The 26,774-nt window shown below is 46.0% G+C and overlaps 1 protein-coding gene and 1 long non-coding RNA gene across 6 annotated transcripts in view; one reads left to right on the forward strand and one right to left on the reverse strand.

The window, feature by feature from the left end:
- Window positions 1-7,262, reverse strand: part of LOC102024709 — a 36,557-nt gene extending 29,295 nt beyond the window's left edge. Inside the window, exons 1-3 of the long non-coding RNA XR_264396.2 lie at window positions 7,181-7,262; window positions 5,341-5,463; window positions 4,643-4,759 (exon numbers count right to left, since the gene is read on the reverse strand). This is a non-coding gene — a long non-coding RNA (uncharacterized LOC102024709). The remainder of the gene's footprint in view (window positions 1-4,642; window positions 4,760-5,340; window positions 5,464-7,180) is intronic.
- The window catches only part of Nmnat3 (nicotinamide nucleotide adenylyltransferase 3), a 114,494-nt gene continuing 94,359 nt past the window's right edge, over window positions 6,640-26,774 (forward strand). Inside the window, exons 1-2 of one of the 5 annotated variants that reach the window (XM_005407781.2) lie at window positions 6,640-6,881; window positions 10,730-10,854. Coding sequence is in view for 1 of the 5 variants with exons in the window: in XM_013506284.1 (XP_013361738.1) it covers window positions 7,432-7,461; window positions 10,730-10,854 (155 nt within the window). In the remaining 4 variants the exon portion in view is untranslated. Of the gene's footprint in view, window positions 6,882-7,311; window positions 7,462-10,729; window positions 10,855-26,774 lie in introns of those variants that run through there. The other 4 variants (XM_013506280.1, XM_013506281.1, XM_013506284.1 and 1 more) reach the window with 4 other exon arrangements.

Raw genomic sequence — 26,774 nt, forward strand, 5'->3', positions numbered from 1 at the left:
AAATTTAAGTGACACCCTGACTCAAAAAAAAAAAATTAAAAAATTCTGGGGATATAGCTCAGTGTAAAGGCCTTGCCTCCCCTCAAAAAAATCCCCACACAATTCCAGGACCAATTTGTATTATCAGATTGTGCTAGGCTGCGTTTCCTGCTATTCAGCTACAGTGATTTGGTCAATAAATTTTTAATTTTCTAGTAAAATGAGAAATCCAGAGGCAGGTAGTTCAGATTTCATACAGCAGTTCCATGATGCATCTAACATATCAGATTCCTTCTATTTACCACTCAACCATTCTTAGCAGATGGCTTCAGATCTCATGCTGGTCACCTCATAGACTCAAGATGGCTGCTTTGCCTCCAGCCTCACAGCCACACTCCAGTCCAAAAGAAGGCAGGAGGAGATTGTCAGGGAGCTCCTGTGATTAAAGAGTCACATCTTCTAGGAATCCCATGCAGACTCCCATCTCCTTCTCCTGGCTACCTCTGGCTGCACAGGAGTCTACTGCTCTGCACTAAATAGGGTCTTACCATGCCCTGGTTTCTCAGCAGCCCCATCTCTCTCCTAGAGCATCCTTTGGGAGTTCCTTTCAGGGAATGGCTCTCTCAACTCTGGGAGTCTCAGCAAGACAAATTCAGACGCCTTCCCTTCATCTCAATTGAAAGGGGTTTGCCAGCCCCTTCCCCAGGACAGCCAAAAGCACGTAGAATTGTGCCCCATCAGAAGGCCTGTAGTGGATTGATAGCTAGGGGTCAATTTATAACCCCCAGCTGAACTGAGTAAGCATGGTGCTGGGTGTGGGAGACCCACCTTGGAACTGTTGCAAGCAGCATAAGAGGCAGACCTGGAGAGGAAGAAAAAAGGCTTTTGGAAACTAAGGAGGCTGTTGGGAGCTGAGAGGGGCTGCTGGAAGCTGGTAGAAGCTGTAAGGAGCTGTTGGTTGCTTTGGAGAAGCAAGTCATGCTGGCTTTCCTGATGAAGTTGGCTGTTTTCATCCTCCGAGGAGCTCAGGACCTCGTTGAAACTGAGAATGGCTTTGGTTCACTTTGGGGGAGCTCTGGTCCTCACTTTGAGCATTGCTTCCTGGCTCTGGGAGGAAAGATAGTGCGCTGCCGGTCTCCTGGAGAAGCTTGCTGTGTTGGCTTCCCTGATGGGAACTCAGCCATCTTGATCATCGGAGGAGCTCAGGACCTCGCTGTGGCTGAGGATGGCTGTGGTACCTTTCAGGGGAGCTCTGGTTATTCTGAGCATTGCTTCCTGGCTCCAGTGCAGATCCCTCAGCCTGCTAGCACAGATCCTTCATCCCGCTGTCACAGACTTCCTATGCCTAGATTCCACCATTGGCCTTTGGGCCATTGCAGCTCAGATCCATGAAATAGGCCTGCATAAGATATTGTTATGGGCTCTGGGCCTCCAGGTGGACTTGAGGGAGGCACTGTTATGAGTTCTAGGTTTTCAGCTGGACTCATGCAGGACATTTTTGTGGGATCTAGGCCCTCAGTTGGATGCCTTGATCTTAGTATGTGGACAGATTTCCTGTACTCTTTTGTATATCATTCTTTGGGTGACTATTATAAATAATCATACAAACTATGTGTCCTGTATTATATATTGTTTTCCCCTTGCAAAAAGTATCCCCCAAACCATAACAAGGTCTCACTCTGCACTTTCACTTACAAGTGAGTGAGACAGAGCAGAAGTGTCTGGACTTTAATCATTCATCCTCTAGAAGAATCCTGCCTAGACCATCTCCACTAAGCTCTCGTTCCTAAGTTTTGCACTTTCTAACCTTTCAGAACTGCCTTCCTCCTGCCACTTTCTGAACCCAGGTTGCCAGTCTCCCTGTAAGTTCTGCAGGTCCACGCCTACCATGAAGGTCCTTTCTCCCCAGTGAGCAGACTGTTGCTGTTGCTGAAACAGAAGAAAGCCTGACTGATACTCCAACCTGATCCCTGGCCAGCTGTGTGTGGTCCTGAGAAAATCCTCTCACCTCCTTGTGCACTTGTTTTTTCATCCCAAAACGATAGGTTATCCCTCAAGTATTCCAAACAATGTATCATGACTTTGATCACTTACAGAAGTGATCAAAAAAGTGATCTTTCTACTCAATAGTCCTAAAGAGACATCAAAGCCTGGATTTAGGTTTTAGCAGAAGGGGCAAAAGATAAATGCTCCACTGGGGAAAGGTGACTTACACACTGGAAGCTGCTGGAACATTCCTTAGATAATCAAACCCACATAGATACTGACCGAAACCCACTCACTACTGGGGGCGCCAGAGTGTGATGTTTATGTTAGCAAACAGGTGCTATTCAGTATATTCTTGCTGTGTTTCAAGGGCCTGCTTATAATCCTATGGTTTCAGCTACTGACTGTAAGACTTCTTAATTGGACCACTATAAAACATATTTTTAGGGAGCATTTGTTTTTTCCCTTGAAAGCCTCTCCTGCACCAGACACACATCTGCCTTATGAAACTTCGGCAAAAAGGGGAGCAGCCTCTGTAAACTGATAATCCACACCTTCAAGGAAAAATTAATTTGTTAGAACAGCAAAGTGGCCCCAGTTTGGCCTTATGTTCTAGCAAAAGCTCATTGTTTAGCTGCATTTAATAATCCATGAAACATTTGTATTAACTTTAGTGTGTGAATTGTTTGGCTGCGGAATGGGTAAGAAAAAGCAGAAATGCAAAATACGCAGAAAATGAAAATAAATGAGACCTTAAACATTTGATCAAGGTCTCTACTTTTAGGTAACTAGTCATCATCTTGGGCTCTTCAGTACCAAACAGAACTCACAGAAGACCATTCTGAATTATTAAAACGACAAGGGAAACCTTTTATCTTTTTACTACTTTTAATTGAGAATGTAGCCCTTTGAGCTTAGCTTTATTTAAATATTTGATACAGACACTGGGTCACATATAAACCAGCAAAATTTCTCAAATACTCCACCTGTAATTATGAATGAGATTATATAATGCAGCTCAGCTACTGCATTTTACCATTCCTGTATTCCAAAGACTCTTTCCAAGACAAGAGGAATCCAATCTAGAGTTCTTTGTAAGTCTTCATTCTAGAATACCTTTTTCCATTTATTGATTTTTTTATTCATTCAATTCAATTTATTCAGTTATTCTTATATTCATTTAACACGTATTTTTGAATATCCAAGAGGCACTGTTCTAGGTGTAGATATATCAGAAAACAAGATACATGGGTTCAACCTCTTTTGGATCTTATACTTCAGTGAGAGAAAGAGATAACAAAAATGGTAAGTAATAAGTGCTACAAAAGGGTAGCATATGAGATTTTCTCATCCGTACGTGCCCGTGTGTGGGGATTTGGTGGCTATTCTATTAGAAAGCTAATGAACTGGGCAAGTTATCTTAAGAGTGGTGGGAGTACATGATGTCAGTGAGAACAGCAACACAATAGGTCAGGTGTGCAAATGCGCTCGGTGTGTCCAAGAAATGGCAGCAAATCCCAGAAGACTCAAGGGGAGTGGTGGCAAATATTCAGAGGGTTTAGCAGGGCAGGACTCATGAGGGCCTTGAAGGCCATGGGGAAATTTTGAGACTGTACCCTACTTGTGGTGGAACCCATGGGGGTCTTTGAGCAGTGCAGTGTTGTGAACTGATTTGTGTTTGTAAGAAATGGCTTTAGCTCAATGGTTAGTCAATCTAACGGAAGCTTTCTAGGGCAGCCTTGCTTGCATGGCTGTAGAAGAAAGACTTGGCATGAGCATAGTCCATTCTTTAGTTGTAAGGAAGTACCCACCTTGTGAAGTACTTGTAGTGATTTAAAAGTTTGCTCCCTTTGGTCATTTTAAAAGTTTATCAGTCTCCTTTTTCACATTTTGTCTTTACCCAATGTATCAGCCAGATTTCCCATCACTGAGATGTAGTATTCAACCCCTCTAATTAAAAGGGGGCACAGTTCACTTTGCTAAAGTTTCAGTCCACAATCCACTGACTCCAAGGCAAAGATAACATGACAGAGGGTGTATTGGAGTTTAGCTCATGGGAAGCAGCACAGGAGAATGAGGCCAGAGAGGAAAGTGTGAGTGACCAGACATAAATCCCAAAGCCAAGCCACTAAGATGCTCACCCCAGGCACACCTCTAAGTGTAATCCACCAATCCTCAGGGTGGTTCCTAAAGACAGTCAAGTTGAAACTCCACCCTAGCCACCTAGCTAAAGCTTGTGCTTTCTGAAAGCTCAGAAGTCAAGGTTAGAATCAGCTCATCTAAACATAAAGCCTGACCCAGGCTATAACCCCATCACAGTCCCTCTGAGAGCCAATTTTCCAGAATGTTCTCGGAACACTGCCTAAAACCATAGAGATAATTACTCTATCAGCAAGGTATGCCCCATAGCTGCCCAAAGTGCCCCATTTCATCAGAATGAGGTGTGAGAGGAAGGCTGCAGGTAGTGTTATACTATAGCTTAACCTACTTCTGGTAACCACATTTTTATCCCTAAAAATAATTTCTTAAGTCTTTAAAAACCTGAACTAATCTGTCAGTTTCTGTTATTTTGCACTTGAAGATCTGCCTCCTGCAGACACTCCAGGACAGGATAATTGCAAAGCATGTTGTTTACACTGCTTTCTGGAGTATTCCCCCAAGATTCAGCTCTAATCACCTGTTACAGTTGGTGGCTTTCCAAGGCCTCCTCCTTAAGGTTGCCAGCCATCTTCATTTCCTTATTGGTGTCCCCTGTGCCTCCCGAACACTCGACTGTTTATCCTGGAATCTGCTTCTGAGAGACACAAACAGGCAAACTTTCTGTGTCAAATCCTCTTCTTTCCTGAGGTAATATCACCCAGTCACCTTCCTTCAGCCAGGAGATAAAGTTATCAATAAGGTAAAGGTCAGAAGTACTGGCTCCATTATACCTATTCACCCATTAGCCACCTGTGGTCAAAGCCAAGGATATGACCTGCATCTATATGCTTCTCCTTCTAATATCGGAAGCTAAGCTTCTCAGCCATTGCTTATCCACCACATAGATTACATACAGCTTGGCTGTTATGTGGGGTCCTTCTCGCCCACTATAAGTGGACACTGCTTCTTGTCCAGGAAGCCAGGAAGAGATCCCAAATCTTTACTAAAGTTAGACAGACACTTGGTCTTTACCATGCTGGGAAGAAAGTTTCCCTTACATGATTCTTGAATCAAAAAACTTGGCCTTTGATTGTAACCCAAGGGTTCTAGGCAACCTGTGCTGCAACATGCCACACACAGATCCTTAGAAATCCTAAACTTTCTCGCCAACCTTCCACCACACCAAGACACAGACTGACTTAATAAAAGAATACCCAGAAATAATTACTCTTTTACCTTTAGATATTAAGCTTCTTAATCCTTCTTCAAACTCAGTGTTGGCGGAGGTTGTTACCTCCAGCTACAGGGAAAGGCAAAGTGGCATATCCAAGGTCATCTTGTGGAGACACATTTTACACCCTAGGCAAGAGAACAAGGAGACAAAGGGGGTGGACTCTGTCTTCAGTCTGAGTGGGGAAGTAACCTTCACTTGGGGAATTGTTAGGTACCAGCTGTGTGCCCCTGTGCTATCCAGGAAGGAAAACTGTATAGGGCACCCTAAGTTTAGGGACACTGTGCCTGCCCAGTTTCATGGGAACTTTGTGAGGATCCAGCTGATAAGAGAGAGCCACCTTTATAGACTAGTCCCCATACTCAGGTGAGGACTGGTCCCTGTAATAGGAATTAGCTGTAAATTAAATGTACAGCCACCACAAAATGTCGACATCATCCTTGATGTCTTTTTCTCCACACTCAAAGTCACTCCATCAGGAAGTCCGATAGGCAAAAACTGGTGACTCTTGACCTTCAGGACCCGTTTCTGCATTGCAAGGCCCTAGTGAACGCTAGGAGTTGTGATTGCTTTAAGGAAGCAAATAGGGGGCCTAAATTACCTATTAAGATCTCAGTCCATAACGACTGGAACCTCAAAAGCCCTAGGATTGCTTTGGGACATTTTTTCTCGTTCTAAATACACGTCACCCTCTGAGCCCTAATTCTGTATTCTTTCTAAACCAGTCTCCCCTTCTCTCGGCCTCCACAATGTAGAAGCGTTGGTCCCCAGAAAACCTTCGTGCACTCCTGGTTTGAGGTCACAGGCTCGCCAGAGAACTGAGGCGTAAATTTGTCAGGAGAAGGAAGCAGGAGCACAGTCAGAGAGTAAATCCTCATCTAACATGGCAGAAAGTCAATAGACAAATCAAGAAATCGCTAGGTAAGCTGATTTTTTAGCGACGCGGGGTGACCACCAGAAGAATTAAACGGAGGAACTGATCAAAAGGGCTGCGAGTGGGAGCGAGGGAGAGGGGCCTGTTGCTTTGATTATAAGCGATAATTTTGTTTTGTAGAGAAGGTTCATGCATTACCTTGCTTTTTTTAGTTAAATCGTTAAGAAAGAAGGTTAACATTTTTAAAATGGAACAAGCGGAATACAACACATAGGAAGATAAAAAGCAAATGCGCACACCACCTAAAAAAAGTCCGGCTTAGGGACCGCCCCCCCCCGGAGCGGGTGGGGTGTTCCAGTGGGCGGGGCTTGGATAAGGGGGTGGGGCGGGCCGTCTTAGGACCAACCAGGGCGAGAGGGCGGAGAACGGTTTTCCTCAGGCTCCGCCCCCAGCGGGGAGCCCGGGAAGCGCAAGGTCAAGTTTGCCTTAGACCCACCCCAGCGCGGGGGGGGGCGGGGGGCGGAGCGCCGTAGCCGTGCGGTCCGGAAGCCGCCCAGCGTCCCGACACCCGTCAGGGTCTCTGTTCGATCGTTGAGCGTGGCCGACAACCTGATTGGCCCTGCCGTCCCCCGAGATCCGCCCGCTGCTGCTGCGGAGCCCTGTGAGGCTCAGGTAAGCGCCGCCAGCAGCCCCGACCCGCGCCGTTTTACCTCGTGGGCGCCTGCGTTGATCTGGATCTGGGCTGGACGCCCGGGCCCGCGTGACTCGCGCCTGGGGGAGACCGGCCGACAGGTGGCGGTGGAGCTGTTGGAGAACAGCCCCGCCCCATCAACACGCGCCGGCCTCGGTAGCTGAGGCGGGGGTCATCCTAACCCCCTGGCCCCTGGGACTCCCGCTCCAGCCGTTAGACTGGTTCGGATCCCACCTCCCGCAGCCTGCGCTCAACAGTTAAAAGTAACTTCAGCAAGTACCGTTTGAGCAAGGAGGGTCAGTAGGGCCTGCTGAGAGCTGTGCCCTGCCCTTGACGTCCTCTTCCGGACGGTGGGACTGTGCCTGCGCGCGGGGACAGCAGCCTCGAGTGTGGGAAACCGCGCTGTTCCAGGGAGCAGTAAGGCGGCCACGGAAAGATGCTATACAAGGAGCCCGCGTGTTCGTGACTGGCCTCGGAGTGCAGCCTCCGAACACTCCTTTGCCCTTCCCTGAGCCCTTTCTCTTCCATCAAATGAGTCTCGAAAACAGTCTGTTTTCTGAGGTGAGGACTGGGTGAGTCCTTCATTCAGGAAACATTTAACCGGTGATCACTTTCCCTTGCTCCGAGGATTCGGAGAGAACTCGGATACCGGCCTCTGCTAGTACCTGGAGCCACATGTGCTGTAAATGCAATAAATGCAATAAAGCACCAGGCGCAGTCTGACGCAACCAGAGCAAGGGTGCTGACCCTCGGCTTGGGTTGGGGAGGTGTCCTGGCAGCGCCACAGGCCCCCAGAACATCAGGCTCACACTGCACCAGTGCCTTCCTGCCCTTCACGGGGACCCTGCACTACCGGGATCGTATGCGCAAACTGGCCAGAAGGCACTCCAGAGCAGCAAGTCTGCTCCTCTCTGGCTGAGGTCCCTTAAACCCCATGGATTTGAGAGGTCCTTAAACCCCCTGAGGTCCCTTAAGACCCCGTGGATTCAGGACAGCGAGCATTTGGGGCTGCAGTCACTGGTGTATATTATGGCTTGACCGATCCTGTGCCTCCTGGGGCTCTGTTCACAGCGTTGGTGTAGACACTGCCTTTCCTCTGTGAAATCACCTGGGAGGGCCAGAGTGTGGAACACAGTTGAGGGCGGAGTCCCCATTTGTGGGGAGTGGTCAGAAACCCCTGGACAGATGTTAACAGAGAGTGTTGGAGGGGCCAGGGAGAGGGAGCCTGGGTGCAGCCCGCTTCTCCTCTTAAGCCATGGCACTTTCCGGCCACAGGGGGAAGGAAGGCCTGGTGGTCACAGACCTGGTCGCCCAGCTTCTGAGCTGTGAGGATTGGGCAAGCCTGGCAGATGCTTGGCATGAGGCTGGCCCTGACTAAATGTTCATTCTCACCCTCTGCTTCCTCTGAATAAACTAAAATAGTTATAAGAATGGTGCCTACCTTAGAGGTTATTATGGAGACTTTTTAAGCACCTAAAATACATAGGACCATGCCTGACAGGTAGGGAGTTACCAGTACTGCTGCTGCTGCTGCTGCTGCTGCTGTTTGTTCCTTCTTCCAGGCAGATGTTCATGAAACAAGGTAATGGGGCCAGAGGAAGGTGGAGGGATATGGAGAACTGTGCAGGGTGATTAGTGGGACAGCTGGATTATCTGCTGATGTGGTTTTACTAGAAAGCCTCAGCCTCCAGATGAGAAGGCTGTTCTGCATGATAAAGGGCTCCTGGGCAGCCACACTGTCAAAAGGCCTAGAAGTCTGAGTGTCCATGAAGAGTCAGGTCAGAAAAGAGCAAGTGTTGGAGGAGGCAGGGACTAAGGTTGAAAGAAGTCTAAAGTTGCCTCTTTCAGGCTGTATCTTTAACCTACGGCAGGATACAGGTCTTCTGCAGGGGTCTGCCTCTCCCTTGTGTATGTACACGGGTATGCCAGGTACCGAGAACTTTCTTGAAGCCCAATTTTGTAACCCTTGCACCCAGCAGTACTGTGCATAAAATACATGAACAATAGAAGGAATAAATGAAAATAAACCAAATGTAAACTTTCCATAGTGTATATGTCAATTTTTTAAAAAAGAAGTATGAAGACAGAGATAACTAAGGTTTTAAGCATTTGCTGAGAGCTAAACATTTTTACTTATGCTACAATGTGGCAGCAGTCAGATAAATTGCCTGTGTGACTTCCCCCACATCACAGAAGCTCTCTAAACCAAGTTTTGCATCTGTGAAACGGGACTCCTTGTATCTATGGAATAAGGCTGTTTGGATCATTAACCAAGTATATAAAGCACTGACCTTAGCACACAGCATATAGTATGGAAAGTGCTCAGTGAATAATAGCTACTGGTATTTTTATTATATTTCTTAACCTTCCCCATACTCACCACTGTCTGGTGGATACTAAAGGCCACAGGCATAGATGGGTGGCATTGATTGTGAACTCGGTCTCATTGGAGGAGCTCTGCAGACACTAATCAGACAGCCGGTATGAAGTATGGTCAACTTCATGTACATTTCATTCACTACTTACAGCACTTGACTATGTGAGATCTTAAAAGGAAAAGAAAACCTTCAAAATTATAATTTATGTGCCTTTCAAGTTCAGGTATTTTATCATCTAGGTAAATCTTCCATGTATGTGGTTCAAGCACTTTTGGCTATTGAAGCTCTTAAATAAAGTGGCTTGTCCTGACCAGTATCTGTCTTTGCTTATCCCACTTTCCTGGTAAAGATGGAAAGGTCTCTTTGGGATGGGCAGGCATCAGGACAGCAGCTCCTGCCCCACTGTCTTAGCCATGCAGTTCTGTGTGATGGTGTATAACAAGCCCCGGTGGACTCCTGAAACCCTCTTTGTCTCTCATACATAAGCCCCATGTGCCTGTTCAGGGATTAGGAGTAGCAACGTATTCTGTTGCTAGTATGAACCTGGGAAATCATCCCTGAGGATATCTTAAGTTCTCTAAGGCAATGGGTTTCTGAGTGAAAGTGCCTTTCATGAAAAGTGACAGTATCTTCTGAAAGTCAGAGCTGCCTGTCTGTCCACCCGGGACTGTTGGCTCTGCACCTGGCCTTCTTACCCAGTGAAAGCCCTTTTGCATATCAGTGACCTTATTGTCTGCCTATAGCACAGCTGCCCTAAAGCTGCAATCCAGGGTGGCTGCAGAGCCCCTGCCTATTGTGTGAGCACCTTCTCAAGTCCTCTCCCTCCCCACCATGGACTTCCCACCATGCCAGGGACACCTCTGCTGCTTACCCTTCTCCAGCAGCCCTGAACAGCTGCCCTGAGGACCACAAGCATTTCCACCACTGGGCATCAAGTGTCCTGGTACCCCGCACTGTGCCTGACATTCCATCCTTTTGCCCTCTCTCTTTTTCCTTCCTTTCATCCTCCTTCCTTCTGCAGATACTTTAGGAAGTACTCTGGGAATTCAAACAGGAGTCAAAGTGACACAACCCTGATCCTCCTGAAGTCCACACACATTATGAGCCAGGCTTAGTAAAGACAGAAGTAAGCCCCTAATCATACAGCAGCTACTCATACACTGCGTTAATTGTCACCACAGAGGAATCTTTGTGACATGAGAGTGTGTAAAAGTGAGGCAGGTCGAGTCAGTGTCAGTGTAGATAGAGTGGGCCCATAAATGTTGATTGCAGTTTTATATTCATTTATTTTTATACCAAAGGTTTTGTATGGTGTTTTTTCATAAATTCTGGTAAACACTGATTGATGCCACCAAGGTAATCTTACTGAGAATGTGTACTGTGAAAGTGATTGTGCTTCAGCTTCCAAATAGGAGAATGGTTCTAATTCTCCAATTCATGTGCCCCTTTAGACTTCGCAGAGCGTCTCTTTGGATACTGTGTATCTCTGGGTGCTCCACTCATCAGTGTCATCCATCTCATCCTGGGTGGCGGCAGCAGACAGGCATCCCTCTTGCCTAAAGGTGAATCTGGTGGGGTGAGTGCTAGACCCTTCTTTCTTCCAAGTGACAGAAGCTACCTGTGCCTCTTTGATACCCCTGAGAATGAGAGTCAAAGTCCAGCATGGCTTTAGTCATGTGGTGGCCAGCAGTGTGCCATGGGAGAGGAGAGAAGAATAAAACCAACTGCTGTTGTCCAGAAGGGCAGGCTCACCTGTTTGCATGCAGCCGTGGCAGGTGAGCTGGCGGTGAGCTTTCTCCAGCAGAACTTAGCCATCACAGCCCTGGTCCTTGTGAGGAACCAGCATTCCTCCCGAGGATGCTATGCCTGCTTTCAAGCCTGTTCAGTTCCACTGAGAACAGAGGCAATGGTGTATGACCCAAACAAGCCTGGGAAACATTTTTCAGCATCCCTGGGTATTGTTCAAGTTACTTTGTTTGCCCAGAGCTATCGAGAAAATACACCTTCAGTCCCCACCAGTCTCAAATGTAGAGCGTATTAGGAGACATGAGTGTCCATCTTCCCAGGAGCAAAGGAAGGAGTGAGATTTGCATTGCTAAACAGAGACGGAGGAGGCCTCCACATTCTACATGCTACCTCCGCGGGTAGGCCAGGGGGGAAGGCTGTACTCAGTACAGCGTTAATAGGATCATCCTGGTGTGGTTGTAGCCATGCAGCAAAGAAGCAGCTCTGGAAACCTCTCTTCCATAAAGGCTGACATACAGGCACAATATCTGTGCTTCTTGAAAGTGCATGTTAAGTGGTGGATATTTATGAAAAAGGTTCCGAGGAGTAAATGCGTCCATCAGTCAACTCTTTTAGAGCTCATAAGATAGTTTTAAATTAGAGCCAATCTTCTTCCTAGCATCTGCCTCCATCAGTCCCCCTCCCTTGCTTCCTCTATAAAATGAAGTGGCAGAGCAGGACCAAGCCTGAGCAGCAGGTGGAACTGCCTTACAGAAGAGAGTGAACATATTAGAGGCAGGCCTGCAGGGCTTAGTGCCTTGACTTTGGTCCTTGCCTTGCGTCACATTGTCCTGAGGATGGCAGAATATGGAACAGGGCAGGGTTCATCCAGCCTGATTTCATCCTAGCCGCAGCCACCAGCAGCTCTGCCGCTAGTTAGGTAGTTTGTTTGCAGTGGGGGATGGGGAATGATAAAAACACATGTGCACGCTCACCTGAATTTGGGCTCAGTGAGTGGCAGGTGGGGGAGAGTGAGTGTCAGTGTCACTAGGGCAGTCACACCATCCTGGGGAAAGAGAAGGCTTCAGAATGGTGGACGTTTCTCTGGGCAGGTGATGGTAAGGCCAGAATGCTATCACATGAGTTCTTATGTAGGAGTCCAGCTGGAAATGACTACTGACTTCCAAGTGTGCATTTTAAAGATAAGAAATAGGTGTTTACTGCACAGGCCCTATCCTTAGTATCAAAGTCTGCTTTTTGCTTTTAATTCCCCATATGACCTTCTGTGAAACATTTATGATGCCACTGGTGACCATTCTTATATTTCTTTGTGAGGGAGAGGATGACAGTATCTTTTGCCTACTTTATATTTTGTGAGTTATCAAGGACATAGATGAAAAAGTAGAAGGGCTGCCTGTTTTGAGTGTCACTGAAATTCTACTACCTCTTGGCTTCTGGGATTCCACTTTAGGAAAATAGCCTGAAAAGTGGAAAGAGCCACTGTATAAAGTTGCTCTCTACAACATTGCTTATAATGGTGGGAACTTAGATGTGACCTGAATGCACAGGATAGGAGGACAGTGAAATTACAAGAATACCGGATTGATGAAAATATTATGTAGTGCTTAAAAACGTGAAGGTCAGTAACATAGGAGACCTTTATATGCACAGTGAGGAGGATGCCATTACACTAAAAATATACTCAAGAAAACAGTCTGCAAGAGAACCCTCCAAAGGGACAAGAGTGGCATATGAACAGTGCAAAATATGGATACCTTTTTTTCACTCTTTCAAACTCTCTGTATTACTTTATTATTCCTATAAATTTCTTAAAAATCTTAACATGAGCCAAGTTAAATAATGATCATCCTGCTGTTTGCTATTTTCAGGGCACCACATTTGTAGCCTTAGCCTGAATTAAATCTTTCAAGCAACAATTCCTAAAACAGGCTTGGCTGCTTGCCTCCGTCTCTATAGCCCAGGGTCATATTCTGGGTCCCCTGGCTGCTTACCGTGGCCCTATAGACTGATTCTCAGGGTTTTTAAATTGAGGAAGGATACTGGCCTGCTTGGTCCCAGGGGCATTGGAGAAGGGGAGAGAGTTGCAACCTGTGGCTTCCTCACTGATGAAGTTTGAGCATTTTGTGCCTCCAGCAGATACCCCCTACACACACACACACACACACACACACACACACACACACACACACACACACACACACACACACACCCTAAGTCAGCAATTGCCTGGGGCAACCCTACATCCTTCTATTTTCTTATGTGGCAGGCTTTGGTACTCTAGTGCTTCAGGGGCGGGACACTGTTCTTACTGCCAATTCTTCCTGTGCCCATGTATCCTTTACTGCCTGATGCTGGCCAAAGTCAAGTATCTGGCCAACAGTATGTCCTAAATCAACCTCATTCACTTGGCCGAACACTGGAAAGTCTTGACACGTCTTTAACAAGGATTTGAATTTAAGTAGTTTATCTAGGAGGGGATCTCAGGAAGCACTGGCAAGAAGTAGGAGAATGAGCCAAGGAAGTGTGCTGTTGAGTACACTACCTGACCAACCTGAAGGTCTTCGAAACACCTGCCCCAGAGTTGTTCTCTCTCAGGGACTAGGGGCTGGACACTGCTCCTGTCTAGTCACTGGCTGCATATTGTTCCTTATGGGGAATTAGTTCTTAGGTCCTCTGGCAGGTTCCAGGAGCCAGGTAAAGCCTCAGAGCAGAGAGACGCACATGCTGCCAGCTGGTTTGCCCTAAGATGGCAAAGCCTCGGACCAGGGGCACATGCCTGGCAGTGTGTACTGTAACGTTATTCCCCGAACACTGTGGACATTACCAGGGTGCTAAGCGGAAGAGAACCAAATTCGTAATGACATACGGTGTCGCAGACCTGGTCACAGCAAACGGAAGACTGCAGGAAGCAGTATCATCCCCCTAAAATTATGAAAAGAAAACTTCAGAAACATATTGCCATAGACTGCCAATGTTTGATTTAAGTGGCCAAACACTAGTGTTCTGCAGCTGTACAGTCTGAGATCCAATACTTTGAAAGAGAATCTGAGTGTATAATAAATCTTATTATTAGGGGCAATGACGGCCTCTTTGTGTTGGCTTGATTATTCCTGTTATTTCTCTAGTATGTTGAGATGATTTAAAAAAAAAACAGTTTATTGGAAAAAAAACATTTAGCATCATCTGTATCAGCCTATGGTTTATGTTTGTGCTATATTTTGATATTAATATTGGATTTACTATACGGACACTAATGCCAGAGGATAGCAGAGCATTTCAGCAGTTATGGCTTTAGTCACTGTGATAAATGTTTCGGAGTCATTGCCTTTATACCCAAACACTCCATCTCCAATTAAATATTTAGTAAGCACTATGTCAAAACATCTCAATTGAGACATGGGGCATGGCTCTGCTGACATTTCAACTTAATTCACCTATAGTTGCAGGGGTTCTTTTTTTCCCCCCTAAGTCTAAAGGAGGAATAACAGCAGCAATTTGGGGCATAACACAGATTCTAGAAAGTCTCCATATAGTTATTAAGTTTGTTTGGATACTTGCCACCACAAATGAAAGTCTTACTCCAAGAGCTAATTTTAAAATGTTCATGTGGCAATCTCAATCGGGTTTTATGGCTACAGTTTGTATGCTGTGAGTTATCGACATTTTAGAATTTGTATGGGAATACTTCAAGATCCTGATGTTTTAGAGAAATGAAACCATTTCCCTGCAAACTGTCGTCTGAGATGTATTCCATGCAGACTGGGATAACAAATCCCCTCCTTCACGCCCTGTTCCCCTATCTGCCGTGTGTGTGCAGCAGACTCCTACCAATGATTGCAGAGCCCATGCGCCGCTTTGCAATGTGCCTTGTTTTGCCGCGGCAGTGTGTCAAGTGGCTCTGAAGCCAGTGGACTCACCCTGTGCCTGCGGCTTTTTAACTTGTCCCTGCCATTGCCGAGAATGGTCACTAAAAGAAGCTTTCACAGTTTCATCAGCAGAAAAACAAAGATGGATTGAAGAAGCCGCTGGTTTGATCGCCTGGCGCCTTTTCAGCCACCCCTGGGTCATGCAGATGATAGTAACTCAATTTGTCAATGTTTGTCTCCCTCCCACTTTTCTTCTGTCATGCGGGTTCTGATTTTTTTTTTCATTTCTTCTTAATTTCCTCTCCTCTTGCTCAGGCGATTAAACAAATAACTTAAAGTTGTGTGTTCTTCTCTCCTGAAGTTTGATGGAAGTCATTTGTGTTAATGGACATATATCCACTCCAGGACGACTGCTCATCAGAGGTCACCAGTGACCTCCACATTGCCAAACCTTGCGGGCATTCTCTCTTCACATTTTTTATGCAACCTGTGATCCCTCTGACCATGCCCACCTTTTTGAACTGTTCTTGGATTTTCCTCTCCTCCCATTCTTTTATTGATTCCTTTCCCTGCTCCCTTTCCTTTGCTGGCATTTTCAGAGGAAAGTGGAGACGTGGTTCTCTTGGCTTCTGCTTGTCTGTCATCCACCCAGATGATTTCATCTGCACTCTGGTCTTTAGCTGTTACCTTTGTATAGATACTCTGTGCATCCTTATCTCCGTCCTATCTCTTCCTTATCTGACAGCTTGCTGCATGATTCTGCTTGTAGCTTTCAGAGACATCCAGAGTGGGCATGGCCCCTTTGTTCTAGACTGTTCCTTCATTCTCAAGGCCAGCTAAACACTTTCCCCACCATGCTGTTTCTGCTGCCTTCTTGGAATCATGGGTAATTGTTACAGTCTTGTCAGAGAGCTGCCGTCCTAGAAAGTCAAGTGGAAAGCAGGGACAAAAACCCAAGAAATATTCCTTAAAACTTAGAAACTTAAAACCAAACAATCCTTATATTAATCTTTGAATAATACTTTAATAATCTCTATTAATCTTTTAATAATCTTTTTATCATTTTCCCTCATATTTCTGGGAATTGTCTGGGCTCAACAAAGCAGTTCTTGCTCTGGGTCCCTCCTGCAATGCCAGTGAGAGGGTGGCTGTAGCCAGAGCCACCTCAAAGGCTTCCTAACTTAGTGGCTGGTGGTTGACAGTGGCTGGGTGACCTCAGCTGGGATGCCTTTTCCTGTAGCCTAGATCTCTTCCCACCATGGCAGCTGGGCTCTATGAACACACATCCCAAGAGGATGTGTGGAAGCTGGCTCACTTCCTGTGCCCTGCCCTCATCACTCGTAGCAGAACTCACGGAATCACTTCTCCCACATTTACTGACTCACCTATCTGCAAGGGGGGGACATAGATCCTGTTCGTAGGAGGTGTGTCACTGTCGCAGCATAAGAGCATGTGGGTGGGAGACAGTGTTGCGGAGGTATTGGAAGATCCCTCTTCCCACAGTCCCCCCTCACGTCTAAGAGAACTGTATGAAATGCCACTAATGGCTTCTGTTTTTACTTTTTTGAAATAGCTGATATATTTACAGCATGTAAAAGTTACAAAAATACAAATATATACCATGAAAGTATTCGCTGTCATCCCATCTCCTACTGCTCCTGCCTCATCAACAGTCACTGTTTCTTTGTATATTCTTTGAGAGTTAACATACATTTTTGTACTCGGCTCCTTTTATACAAAAGAGTAGTCTGTTCCGCTTTTGCTTTTTGTCACCTAACAATGTTTCTGGGAATGGTTTCTTCATAACTACATAAAGGGTCTCTCTTACCTTCTCCCTTTATTCTTCTCTCTTCCTCACCCTCACCTTCTCTCCCCCTTCCTTCCTCTCCCTGGCCTTCTGCCCACCTCCTTGCACAGCATTCTATGGTGTGACTGTACCTTGGCTGAGTTTGCCAGTTTTCTATGGGTGGGCACTGAGCAGCTTCCAGCACTTTGCTATTATAAACAGTACAATGAGTGACATGCACAGCTGTTTTTGTGTGAAAGAATACATTAGGAAGCCTCTCTCAAAGGCCCAGCCCAGTATGGCCACCTCTTTCCATACACTCTGCATTTCCTTCCACCATGGTGTTTCCCAGGCCTCTTCTCACTAGACATGGGCTCCTAAGGGTCAAAACCACAAAGCCTCACTGTGTGGCTTTTTAGCTGCATGGAAATGTAGCTCATTTCCCTTGGCACAGGGAGCTGTGTCCATACTGTAAGAGGAGGTCTGGGTAAGGAGGGAGGAGGAGAGGCAGAGAGGTCGCTGAGCACAAGTGGCTGGGTGGCCTGTATGCTGTTTCTAGTGGCATCTTAGAGGCAGTTACCATATCAGGCATGGTTCCTTCCTCGGTGTGTCCTTGAAACTGACTGATCTTCAGGCACAGACAGGCAGGATGGGGCCCAAAGCCCAGGGTTTGTGCTGCCTCCCAGGTTAGCCTTGAATGACTCTCTGACAGCTTGTCCCACTCAGAATAGCACCAGCAGGGCTATGTGGTAGGGGATAATGTGGATGGTTGTCATCACACATCCTAAAATATCATTGATGAGCTGCTGTCCTGATAAAAACCCACCAGAATGGGAATTTTCATTTCTTCGGGAAGTATTCTTATATAATTTTATTCTTTCTGCTAGGAAATGTCTTCTTTAAGGGATAGAGATCATTTTTGTTAAAGTAAGATGATCAAACTCTAATAATCACAAGCAAGATTTGTAGTTGTGCTTTAAAGAAGGATTTCTGGGATGGTATATGTCTAGAAAGAATTTTCTATTGTAAGAAATATAAACTTCACCTAAACTAGGTTAACAAACCAAGAATATAGCTTTTGCTATAGAAAAACATATGGGTATCAGGCCCAGCTGGCACCAGCTGGTCAGATGACATAGAAATCTCACTGCCTCCTGCTTTGAGCTCTTAAGAGCACCTGGCTGGGAAACAGTGTCACACAGGTACTGGGAAATTCCTCTTGCCTCAGTCCCCCAACATAACACTACATTGTCTTTGTTCTCTAAATTGTGGAAGATGGCAGTTCCAGGCTTGTGTGGAGTTAATGGCTGATGATCTCAGAAAATACTGTTTGCCCACTGTCCAGATTGACAGGGAGGTACAATTTGTCCAGCAGGAGTTTGTGTCCACCTCTGGACCGATCAGCTTTGCTAGCTGAAGTTGAATTTTTCCAGCCATCTTGACTGCCAGACCATCTCGAATGACAAGGAGGGTTAGCCAAGCAGTTCCCAGGACAAAAGGAGGCAGGGCTGACAGGGGAGCTGCCCAGCATGAATGGTGGCTCAAGTTTTAAATTTCAAACTGTGACAAGTTCCTCAATCGGAGATGGTAGACCTATAGTTAAAACGTGCATTGTGCTTATCTCTTTACTTTTGTATATGTTTGAAATTTTCTGTAATAAAAGTTTTTCTAAAAACTTTTATTACAATATTTAGTAGATTAAAAAGAGAAAAAAGGAGCTTTTTTTCTGCCTTGGTGTGAGAATTCTCAGCAAGCAAGCCTCCACATCCCTGTTTGTTTACTGGCCGATTTTCTTGCTCTGTTCTTCTTTTAATTGAGCAGAGAAACCTTAATCTTTACTTCCCTCTAAGCTGGGGATTGGCAGGAAAACACACAGCACTTAACTTTAGATTTGTGTGGTGTACTGGGTGGCGGGGGGGAGGCAGTGGAGAGCTGAAAGGCCTTTGGGTCCACATCTCCATGGCGTTCCTAGGACAAAAATGATCCAGCTGGGAAGAGGAGCTCTACACTGTGATCATGTGTCTGGGTCTTCCCCTTTCATGAGAGGTACTTGAACCTGGGTACTGAGTGTGGTCAGAGCAGGTGAGGATTTGGCAGGGTCTTGGACATTCTGATCTATATATGTAGTTAGGGGGAAGTGTGGAGAAAGACATTCTTTGATTAGAATGCATTATGGACACTATGATTTGTTTGTTAGAGTTTCTTAAGACAAGGCTTCATTATACAGCCTGGATTAACCTTGGGTTTACAATTCTCCTGTCTCAGCCTCCTGAGTGCTGGGATTACAGGCCTGTTTTGGATCACATGTGGGGAAGGGTAATCCTGTAATTATCCTTGCTCAAATGTTTGGTATCCGCCCATTTGTACTAGCTATGCCCTTGGTTCTTGCTCAATAAAAGGTGACTGAAATTGGTATTTGAGGCAGCAGTCCAAGAGGCTGTAGGCCCCCTAATCCCAGAACTTTGTCTCTCTTGTTTTCTTGTCTCTCTTTACTTTTCTTTTCATCCTCGGGCACCTTCACACTTTAGATAGAACCACAGGGAGGCCCAGATGTCCCATCATGAAGTGGCTGCTGGAGGGGATGTTAGACAGCTGTTTTTGTTTTATAGGTGAGCCAGCTGAGGCTAGAGGAGTTCGGTGGGTGTTCCAAGGCCACACAAGGAATTAGCACAAGAGTTGGGTTTGAAACTCTTGTTCTGACTTTGGAGGCTAGTACGACTTAATAGCTATGTGACTGGGTAAGCTCCACTACCTCTCTGAGCTTTGGTTTCATCGCTTTTCGCAGTAGGCAGAATAATGACCCTTCTCCAAATGTCCCAATCTGAACTTCTGAATACCTTAGGTTACACAGCATGAGGAAAGTAAGCTTGCAGATGAAATTGAGGTTGCTCATCAGCTGACTTTAAAGTCAGGAGAGGGTCCTGGATCATCCAGATGGCCCCTCTACTTACAAGGTCCTTTGTAAGTGAAAGAGGAAGGCAAGAGGGTCAGCCTGAGAGATTCAGTGTGAGAAAGGCTGGACTGGCCACTGGTAACTTGGAAGGCAGCAGGGGCCCAAGCCAAGGAATGGGTGAAAAAAAGAAGCTGTACAGGGCAAGAAACAGGCTCTTCCCGAGAGCCTCCAGGAAGGAATGCCATCACCTTCATCGTAATCCCTTTTGGACTTCTGACTTGGCAAACTGTAGAATGATAAATATGTGTTGTTTCAAACCACTAGACTTGGGGTAATTTATTACAACGGTTATAGCAAGCTATTATACCTTTAAAGGGGAATGATCATGCCTACCTCAAAAGGTTAGAGTTTAGAGACAGGGAGATAATGTCTCAAAATTACCCAGCAAGATTCTGGTGAGGAATCATTGCTTAATAGATGGAAGCTAAACGGTGGACAGTGAATGGCGTGGTGTTTATAATGGAGCTTAAATACTTCAAGGGGAAGAAGGTGAACTAGGTACGGAAACATCACTAGCAGTTTGGAGTCTGGTTATGTGATAGTACATTACGTTGCTTCCTCTACTTCTCTGTATATAATATTTCATAGTGAAAAGGCCCAGTATTGAGGATTGAATCCAGAGCCTTTGCACTGAGCTACATCCCCAGCCCTTTGTTATTTTGTTTCTTTTGACACAAGGTCTCACTGAGTTGCCCAGTCTCTGTGCTCAAACTTACGACCCTCCTGCCTCAGCCTCTCAGGTTGCCTACATAATAAAAAGTTTTTTAAAGAGACACTCACTGAGCTCTTAGGATTCCTCAGGTGAGGTAGACACAGCCTTACACTCCAGGAGAAGCCCCACGGATAAGTCACTGGGCTGCAGTGGAAGAGGCACCTTGATTGTGGCAGGTCCAGGTTGGCAGCAGAGGTGTTGGGCAGCCCTGATCCAGGGTCTCCATCACACAGGCGCTTTTGTTGAGCTGTTGCTATGGGTTAACGCTAAAATGGTCCCCCAAGCCGCCTGTGTTTGGAAGATGGTTGGATTGTAGGGGGTACTAGCTGAATTGATGTTAGGAAGCAGGTTTGGCCTAAAGAAGCCAGCTATGGGGCCAGGACCTGGTTCCACCCTGCTATCTGCTGCCTGTCCACCATGCTGTGAGCGCTCTCCTCTGTGTCCCTCTGCCATCCCGCCTTGGAACATAAGCCAAAATAACGCCCCCTCTTTTAAATTGCAAGTATCTGGTATTTTGTCCCAGCAGCAAGGAACGTAGCTAAAATGGCTATTTATAACCAGTCCTGAATCAAGAAATAAGAAAGAGTTGGGGGGTTTTCTTTAATGCCTGAGCACTGAAGACTTCCTTATGGTGTGTGACTATCTTTCCACAAACAGGCAGGCCTAGTTTTCCTCTGTAGCACCAGTGTTCCTTTGTTGTATTAGTATGCAAAAAAAAGAGGACCGTGGTACTTTGTCAGATATCTTCTGATGGTACATACTCCTTAAGAGGCCTTACATTTGTCATTTCAGATGCCTCAGCACGTGGGTTTTTTTGGGGGGGCACATCTGTAATCTCTTTGGTTTTACATGAAAGTTCATTTTTCAAACAAAGCATTGGAACAGATAATCAGATTCCCTGATCTCGCTCTTACATTGTATTTTTCCTTATCGCAATAGCCAGCTAGTGAAGAGCAGCAGCACTTGGAGTGTTATTTTTCCCTTATCTTCTTCTAACTCTAAGGTAACAATACTGCCAAGGACTTTGCCAAATCTGAAGTCCTGCATTAAGCGTCTTTTAAAAGAGACATCACTGCTAACCAAGACCCTAAGCTTTGCAAAGTTCTATTTTGGCTCTCTGAATACGGTATTAAGCTTCGACTAAAACTGTTTCTTTACTCTAAGCCTTTGGACATATGAATGCATAACCAGTGACCTCTTAGTGGTAATTTCATAAATTCTCGGGGAAATGAATTGTATCAGATCAATGTGTCCATAGTTGCATCACATTTTTTGAGCTGTAAGGGACTTTAAAATGAATCTGGTACAGCTTTGTTAGTGGAGGAAACATTCATTTTAACTGCATAGTCAATTCCCAATTAACAAGGGTAATGGAGTGGAAGGAGGTCACTGATAATCAAAAATCATGGTGAAAATAAGATTATAGTCAACGCTCGATCTTCTGGAGGCTGATGAACTGCATTGTAGATTAATGGAGGTTAAGACACAGCAGACTGTAGGATGTCATCCCCTTGGTAATTGGCTAGCAGCTGCTCATCACTTGATACCCACCCTCTCTGTCCCAGGGAGGAGCAGGGTCTCACTGGGTCCAGATCAGTGCACTGGTTGACCTTGGTTGGATGGTATCATGATGGTAGTGATCTCAAGCTTGGGAGTTGGCACTTAGGACTTGTCCCACCAGCAAGACAGGGAGTAGTAGAACCAACCACCAAGCCTCAGAACCACCTGGAGGGTTTGTTAAGCCCCAGATGCTTGGAACCGGGCCCCAATTTCTGACTGAGTAGGTCCAAGAGTGAGACATAGGAGCCTGACCTTTCTAACAAGTGCTAAGTGATGGTGCCGGTCCTTGAAAACCACTACACTCTAAAGCATGTTTTTCATCCCAGATTGCACATTAGAACCACCTAGGGAGCTTTTAAAAACTATTGCTGTGCAGATGTACCTTGACCAATTACACAGGAGGCTTGGGATATGGGGCAGGGCAGGAGTAGTGTTAAAGCTCCCTGGGTGATTCTAATGTGCGGGCGCGATTGAAGAAGGTGGCTTTCATGCCTCCCACATCTCAGATATCTGCACCAGTCCTGTGACTTTTCCTGATCTTTATTCTCCTGTGTGCTTATTTAATACTTTTATTTAAATCACGGTTTTTTCATGTAAATGGATTTCTTTAAAAGGCAAACTATATACTGTACTGATGTCTCTTTCATGTAGGAAAACTAGTGCCACAGGCCGTCAGTGGGCCATATCTATAACACAGATGTATTATCTGTTGGCCTGTTTAAATTCTCACATAGAACTGTCTTGTAGCCCATCATACTTGAGAGTCTCTAGTCTGGAACTCTGTGCTTTTTTTTGTCTTTTTTCCATGACAGTGTTGTGAAGTCCACTGGCTGTGTTCTTCATATTCTCATGGCCAGGCAGGTTGTCCTAACCCTGGGCACATTCAGTCCTTCTGCGCATAAAAGAGATTTGAATGCAAGGAGGAGCAACTGCATTGTAGCCCTTGACTCTGTGGTCATCTTTACTTTTACCAGTAACTCGGCAGTGGAGAATAAACTGGTATAGATGAATAATGGGATACCACTCACAACACAAAATAGCAAATTGCTGATTCACAGAGCAACAGGGATGAATCTCAAAAACACTATGCTGAGTGAAACCAGAAATGGAGGGCTACAGGGTATGGTTCTATTCATACTTAAAAGTTCTAAAACAGGCCCAACTAGTAGTGGTAGAAAATGTCAAAAAGTGGGTGTTTGCAGGAGGGGCACAAAGAAGTTGAGGGAGACAGACACAGGTCTCTGGGGCAAAGGCAGTGTTCTATGTGTTGACAGGGGTTGGAGCGACATGGGTAGTGCATTTGTCAAAATTCATCAAATGGTGCATTTTACTGTATATTCAAAGGGAGGAAAACTGTGCTAAGCAGATATTGATCTTTAGTGAGTGATATGCATGTGAAATTTTGTAGGGCGAAATGTGCTGCTATATCTCTGAAAGGGATCAAAAGAGAAGCTAGGTTAATGCTTAGGTAGAGGGGTTTATGTAATTAAACTTAATAAAGTAGTAATTGAGGGATTTGGGGTAGATATCTAAGTGCTCGCGTTAAAATTCTTTCACTTTTGCTATATGTTTGAAAATCTTTTACAATAAAGGTTGAGCTGAAATTGACATCTATATTCCAAACAAATGAGCATTTCACTTGCATACCTGAGCTCTTCAGTGTTTGCCATGCCGGTAGGTCTTGCCAGGGACGGCTCCTCACAGTACAGAGAGACAGGCTGGGCAAGGTGAGGCAGGACTGGAGGGCAAAGGGTCCTTAATGAGGGGCTGCTGCACTGTGAGAGGGGACTGTGAGTCTGAGCTCCCCTGTGATTGGTCCCACTTCAGGGAAGAATGCTAGTGGCATTTTCTTCCTTCATCGGTGCTGGGCACTGGTGATCTTCTCTGTGAGAGAGCACGGGGAGCAGAACCCTGCAGAAGCTGTGTGAGATAAGAACTACAAATACTCAATCCTCTCTGCCACAGGGAGAATTGCTTCCTAAGCCCCTCCAACCAGCAGGACCCCAAAATAGGAGCCCTGATTTCTTACTGGCCGTCCTGAGCCTGGAGAATGTTCAGGATCATGGTATTGGGCATGAGCTTACTTACTGTTCTGAGGACCAGGCAGGTTCAGTGGGCAAGAATGGCCTTCTCAGGCCTGGTAGAGGCTACTTGAGGACCCATGGCACCACTCTGGGGACCTGAGGAGCCACTGTGGGACTGCAGGATCTTCCCTGCCCTCAGCACATCCCCACAGCACAGTCCATGCACAATGCACCCCAGTACTCTCCCATGTCAGACCCACAACACACAGCTGCGCCACACACTCCCGCATGATGCACACCCGCAGTATACCTTGCATGATGGGATTGCCACACTAGTGTAGCAGTGTAGCCCTCCTCTGTCACCTACCGAGACCCCCCACAAACTACCGTTCATCACACCCCCATGGCAGTCTCCCATAGCACCCCCTGAAGCCCATGCTCCGGGGTAACATGTCTGTGATTTATATCTTCAGCACAGCAGTGGCACGCTCCACAGGCACAGGCCCCTTCAGCGCACCTCTGCAGCCCTAAGTGAGGCCCTTGCCTGGCCATTGGAGGAAGAGTGCCTGGGCACCCTGCTGTGGCAAAAGCCATCCTGCTTTTACCTTCCTTGCTTGTGCAAGGATCTTGAGATGCATGAGGAGAAAAACCATTTACTCTGGAGGGGAGAAGTTTTGATTGATGTCTAAAGGGTGGTTAATATGCTGATTACATCTGTTGTTTCCTACAGAAATGTATAAGCGCATCGCAAATAGCAAAGAGCTTGTGGTCTGGGTGGGAGCATCTGGGCTTCATCAGGGCCCCTGTTGATTTTCCTCTTCTCCGGAGGCACTGGACAGCAAAATGGCCCATCCCTTTTGATCCACAGGAACTTATGCTGCCCTGTATTTCTGTCGTTGGATGAGCCTCCAGCTTCAGTGTTCCACCAGAAACAAGCTGATTGTAATTCTCTGCACTGTGTTTGCACAGATTAAAGATAGCACACAGGACAGTGTAGATATAGGCATAGGTTCTGCCAAAATATGTGTTCATAGACAAGGTGCCTACTACAGAGTGTGCTAACTCTTAGCTATTATTATTGTTACTCTTATTAATTCATTATGTCTATGATTTATTATTGTCATCCATGAGGATTTAAAATGTGAAGACAAATTCTGGAATTTCTGCAGCTGCAATGACATGCTTTCTTATCTTTGTCACGGATGGCATTTGAACATTTAAGTAACTCCTTGTTTTTCCCATGTCTGACTTTTCCTCTCAAATGAGTTCCTGAGAGCCAGGACTGCATCCTCCACATCTCTGTCCTCAGGACAGAGCACTGTGGCACATGGAAGGTATGAAGAATCAGGACAGTTGGTGCAGTGGCATAATTTCTGGATGATCAGGTCATCCTGGTAACAAAACTGACTAGCTTGTCCAAGCTGCATTTCTGAAACAAAGCACCAACGGCCCCTTCAAAGCTACACTCACATTCTCATTCACATGCTACGGTGTCAGTCAACGTTACATGCCAATTAAATGGGACATTAAGCTACCAACAGGTCTGCAGCTCTGCAAGGCAAAATCTTCTTCCCTTCAGTGAGTGACCTGAGTTCGTTACCTGCTATCTACTACCCAGACTTGCCCTCCACTCCCATCTATGGTCACCAGACAGGCTGCCCAGGTCTTGCCTTAGAAAGACCATGATGCCAACCGTCATGGCTAGATTTCAATCATAATATGAGCAAGTATGGCAGTTGCTTGCATGCTTCTGAATTAGTGATGTTCCTATCTTTAAAAATCCCTCCTAGAGACAGAACTAGCAAGAGGTCCTACCCAAGAATGTGGGGGCTTGCTTGTCACCTGAAGCAGCCCGGTTTTTAAGGAGTTGCTCTTGGAGCTGCACTTCTGCCACCAGCTGAGCTCGTCCCTGGCTTCCTGCAATCTGGGCCAGGTTTTTGGTGAATGGATTGCGGTGAGCAAATGCGCCCCTCCGGAAGGTCTAATCTGCCACAGCCTGCAGCTTGCATTTCATTTTTCAGACTCTTGCTATTTTATTGCCATAGGCAAAAAGACTTGGTGATGCTTACCTCTTCCCACCCTCTGTGGGCTCGGGCACTGTAGTAATTTAAAAGTGCTTCTTCTCCTTCATCTAGAGAAATAAAAATAATTATAATAGAAAATGGGTAATTTGCAGCTACAATGCCAGGCCGATAATCAAAAACTTGTAAATGGAAACATGAGCATATGTTTATCACTTCTTGAAATTAGAATGCAATTGAAAGTAGCTGTGGCCTCAGAGAGAGGGCATTATGGAAGGGAAGGCAGGCTTAGTTGTTGGCTGGCGACCTGCCTGCTAATGAAGCTTTTAAGTTGCTGCTGCCTCGGGAGCAGTGAATAAAGGAAGGCATCCTAAGAGCCGCTCAGCTGTTCAGGGGACCCTCAGGTAATCACCTGTGGACTGATCATTCTCCTGTGTAAAACCAGGCAGGGGCTCCCCAGCCACTAGCGACAAGATCAAGCTGTACCTTTCAACACGCCACCACGCAAGGCCTTAGACTACTGGGCTCAGACCCTCACTGAATCTTAGCTACTCCACTGACCTTCTTCCAGCCCCAGCCACCTCCCAGCCTCTCACATTCTTAGGCTCTCCATTCATACCAGCTCTTACGCCCTGGGTCATGACCATTAGTTGACTGTCCTGCCCTCTAGCCACCACCAGCACCAGAAACCTGAGCCTCCAGACAGGAATGTGGCTTAAGCTTCTGTGCACCTTATTCCTGGCACACTGCCTGACACCTGATAGATGCTCTTTGGTGTTTGCAGAATGAAGGGATTATTAATGGCAGCCAAGGGATTTGAAATGATTT

The sequence above is a fragment of the Chinchilla lanigera genome, unplaced genomic scaffold (assembly GCF_000276665.1).
Source record: "Chinchilla lanigera isolate Chin_1 unplaced genomic scaffold, ChiLan1.0 scaffold00107, whole genome shotgun sequence".
In the NCBI taxonomy this organism is placed as follows: domain Eukaryota; kingdom Metazoa; phylum Chordata; class Mammalia; order Rodentia; family Chinchillidae; genus Chinchilla; species Chinchilla lanigera.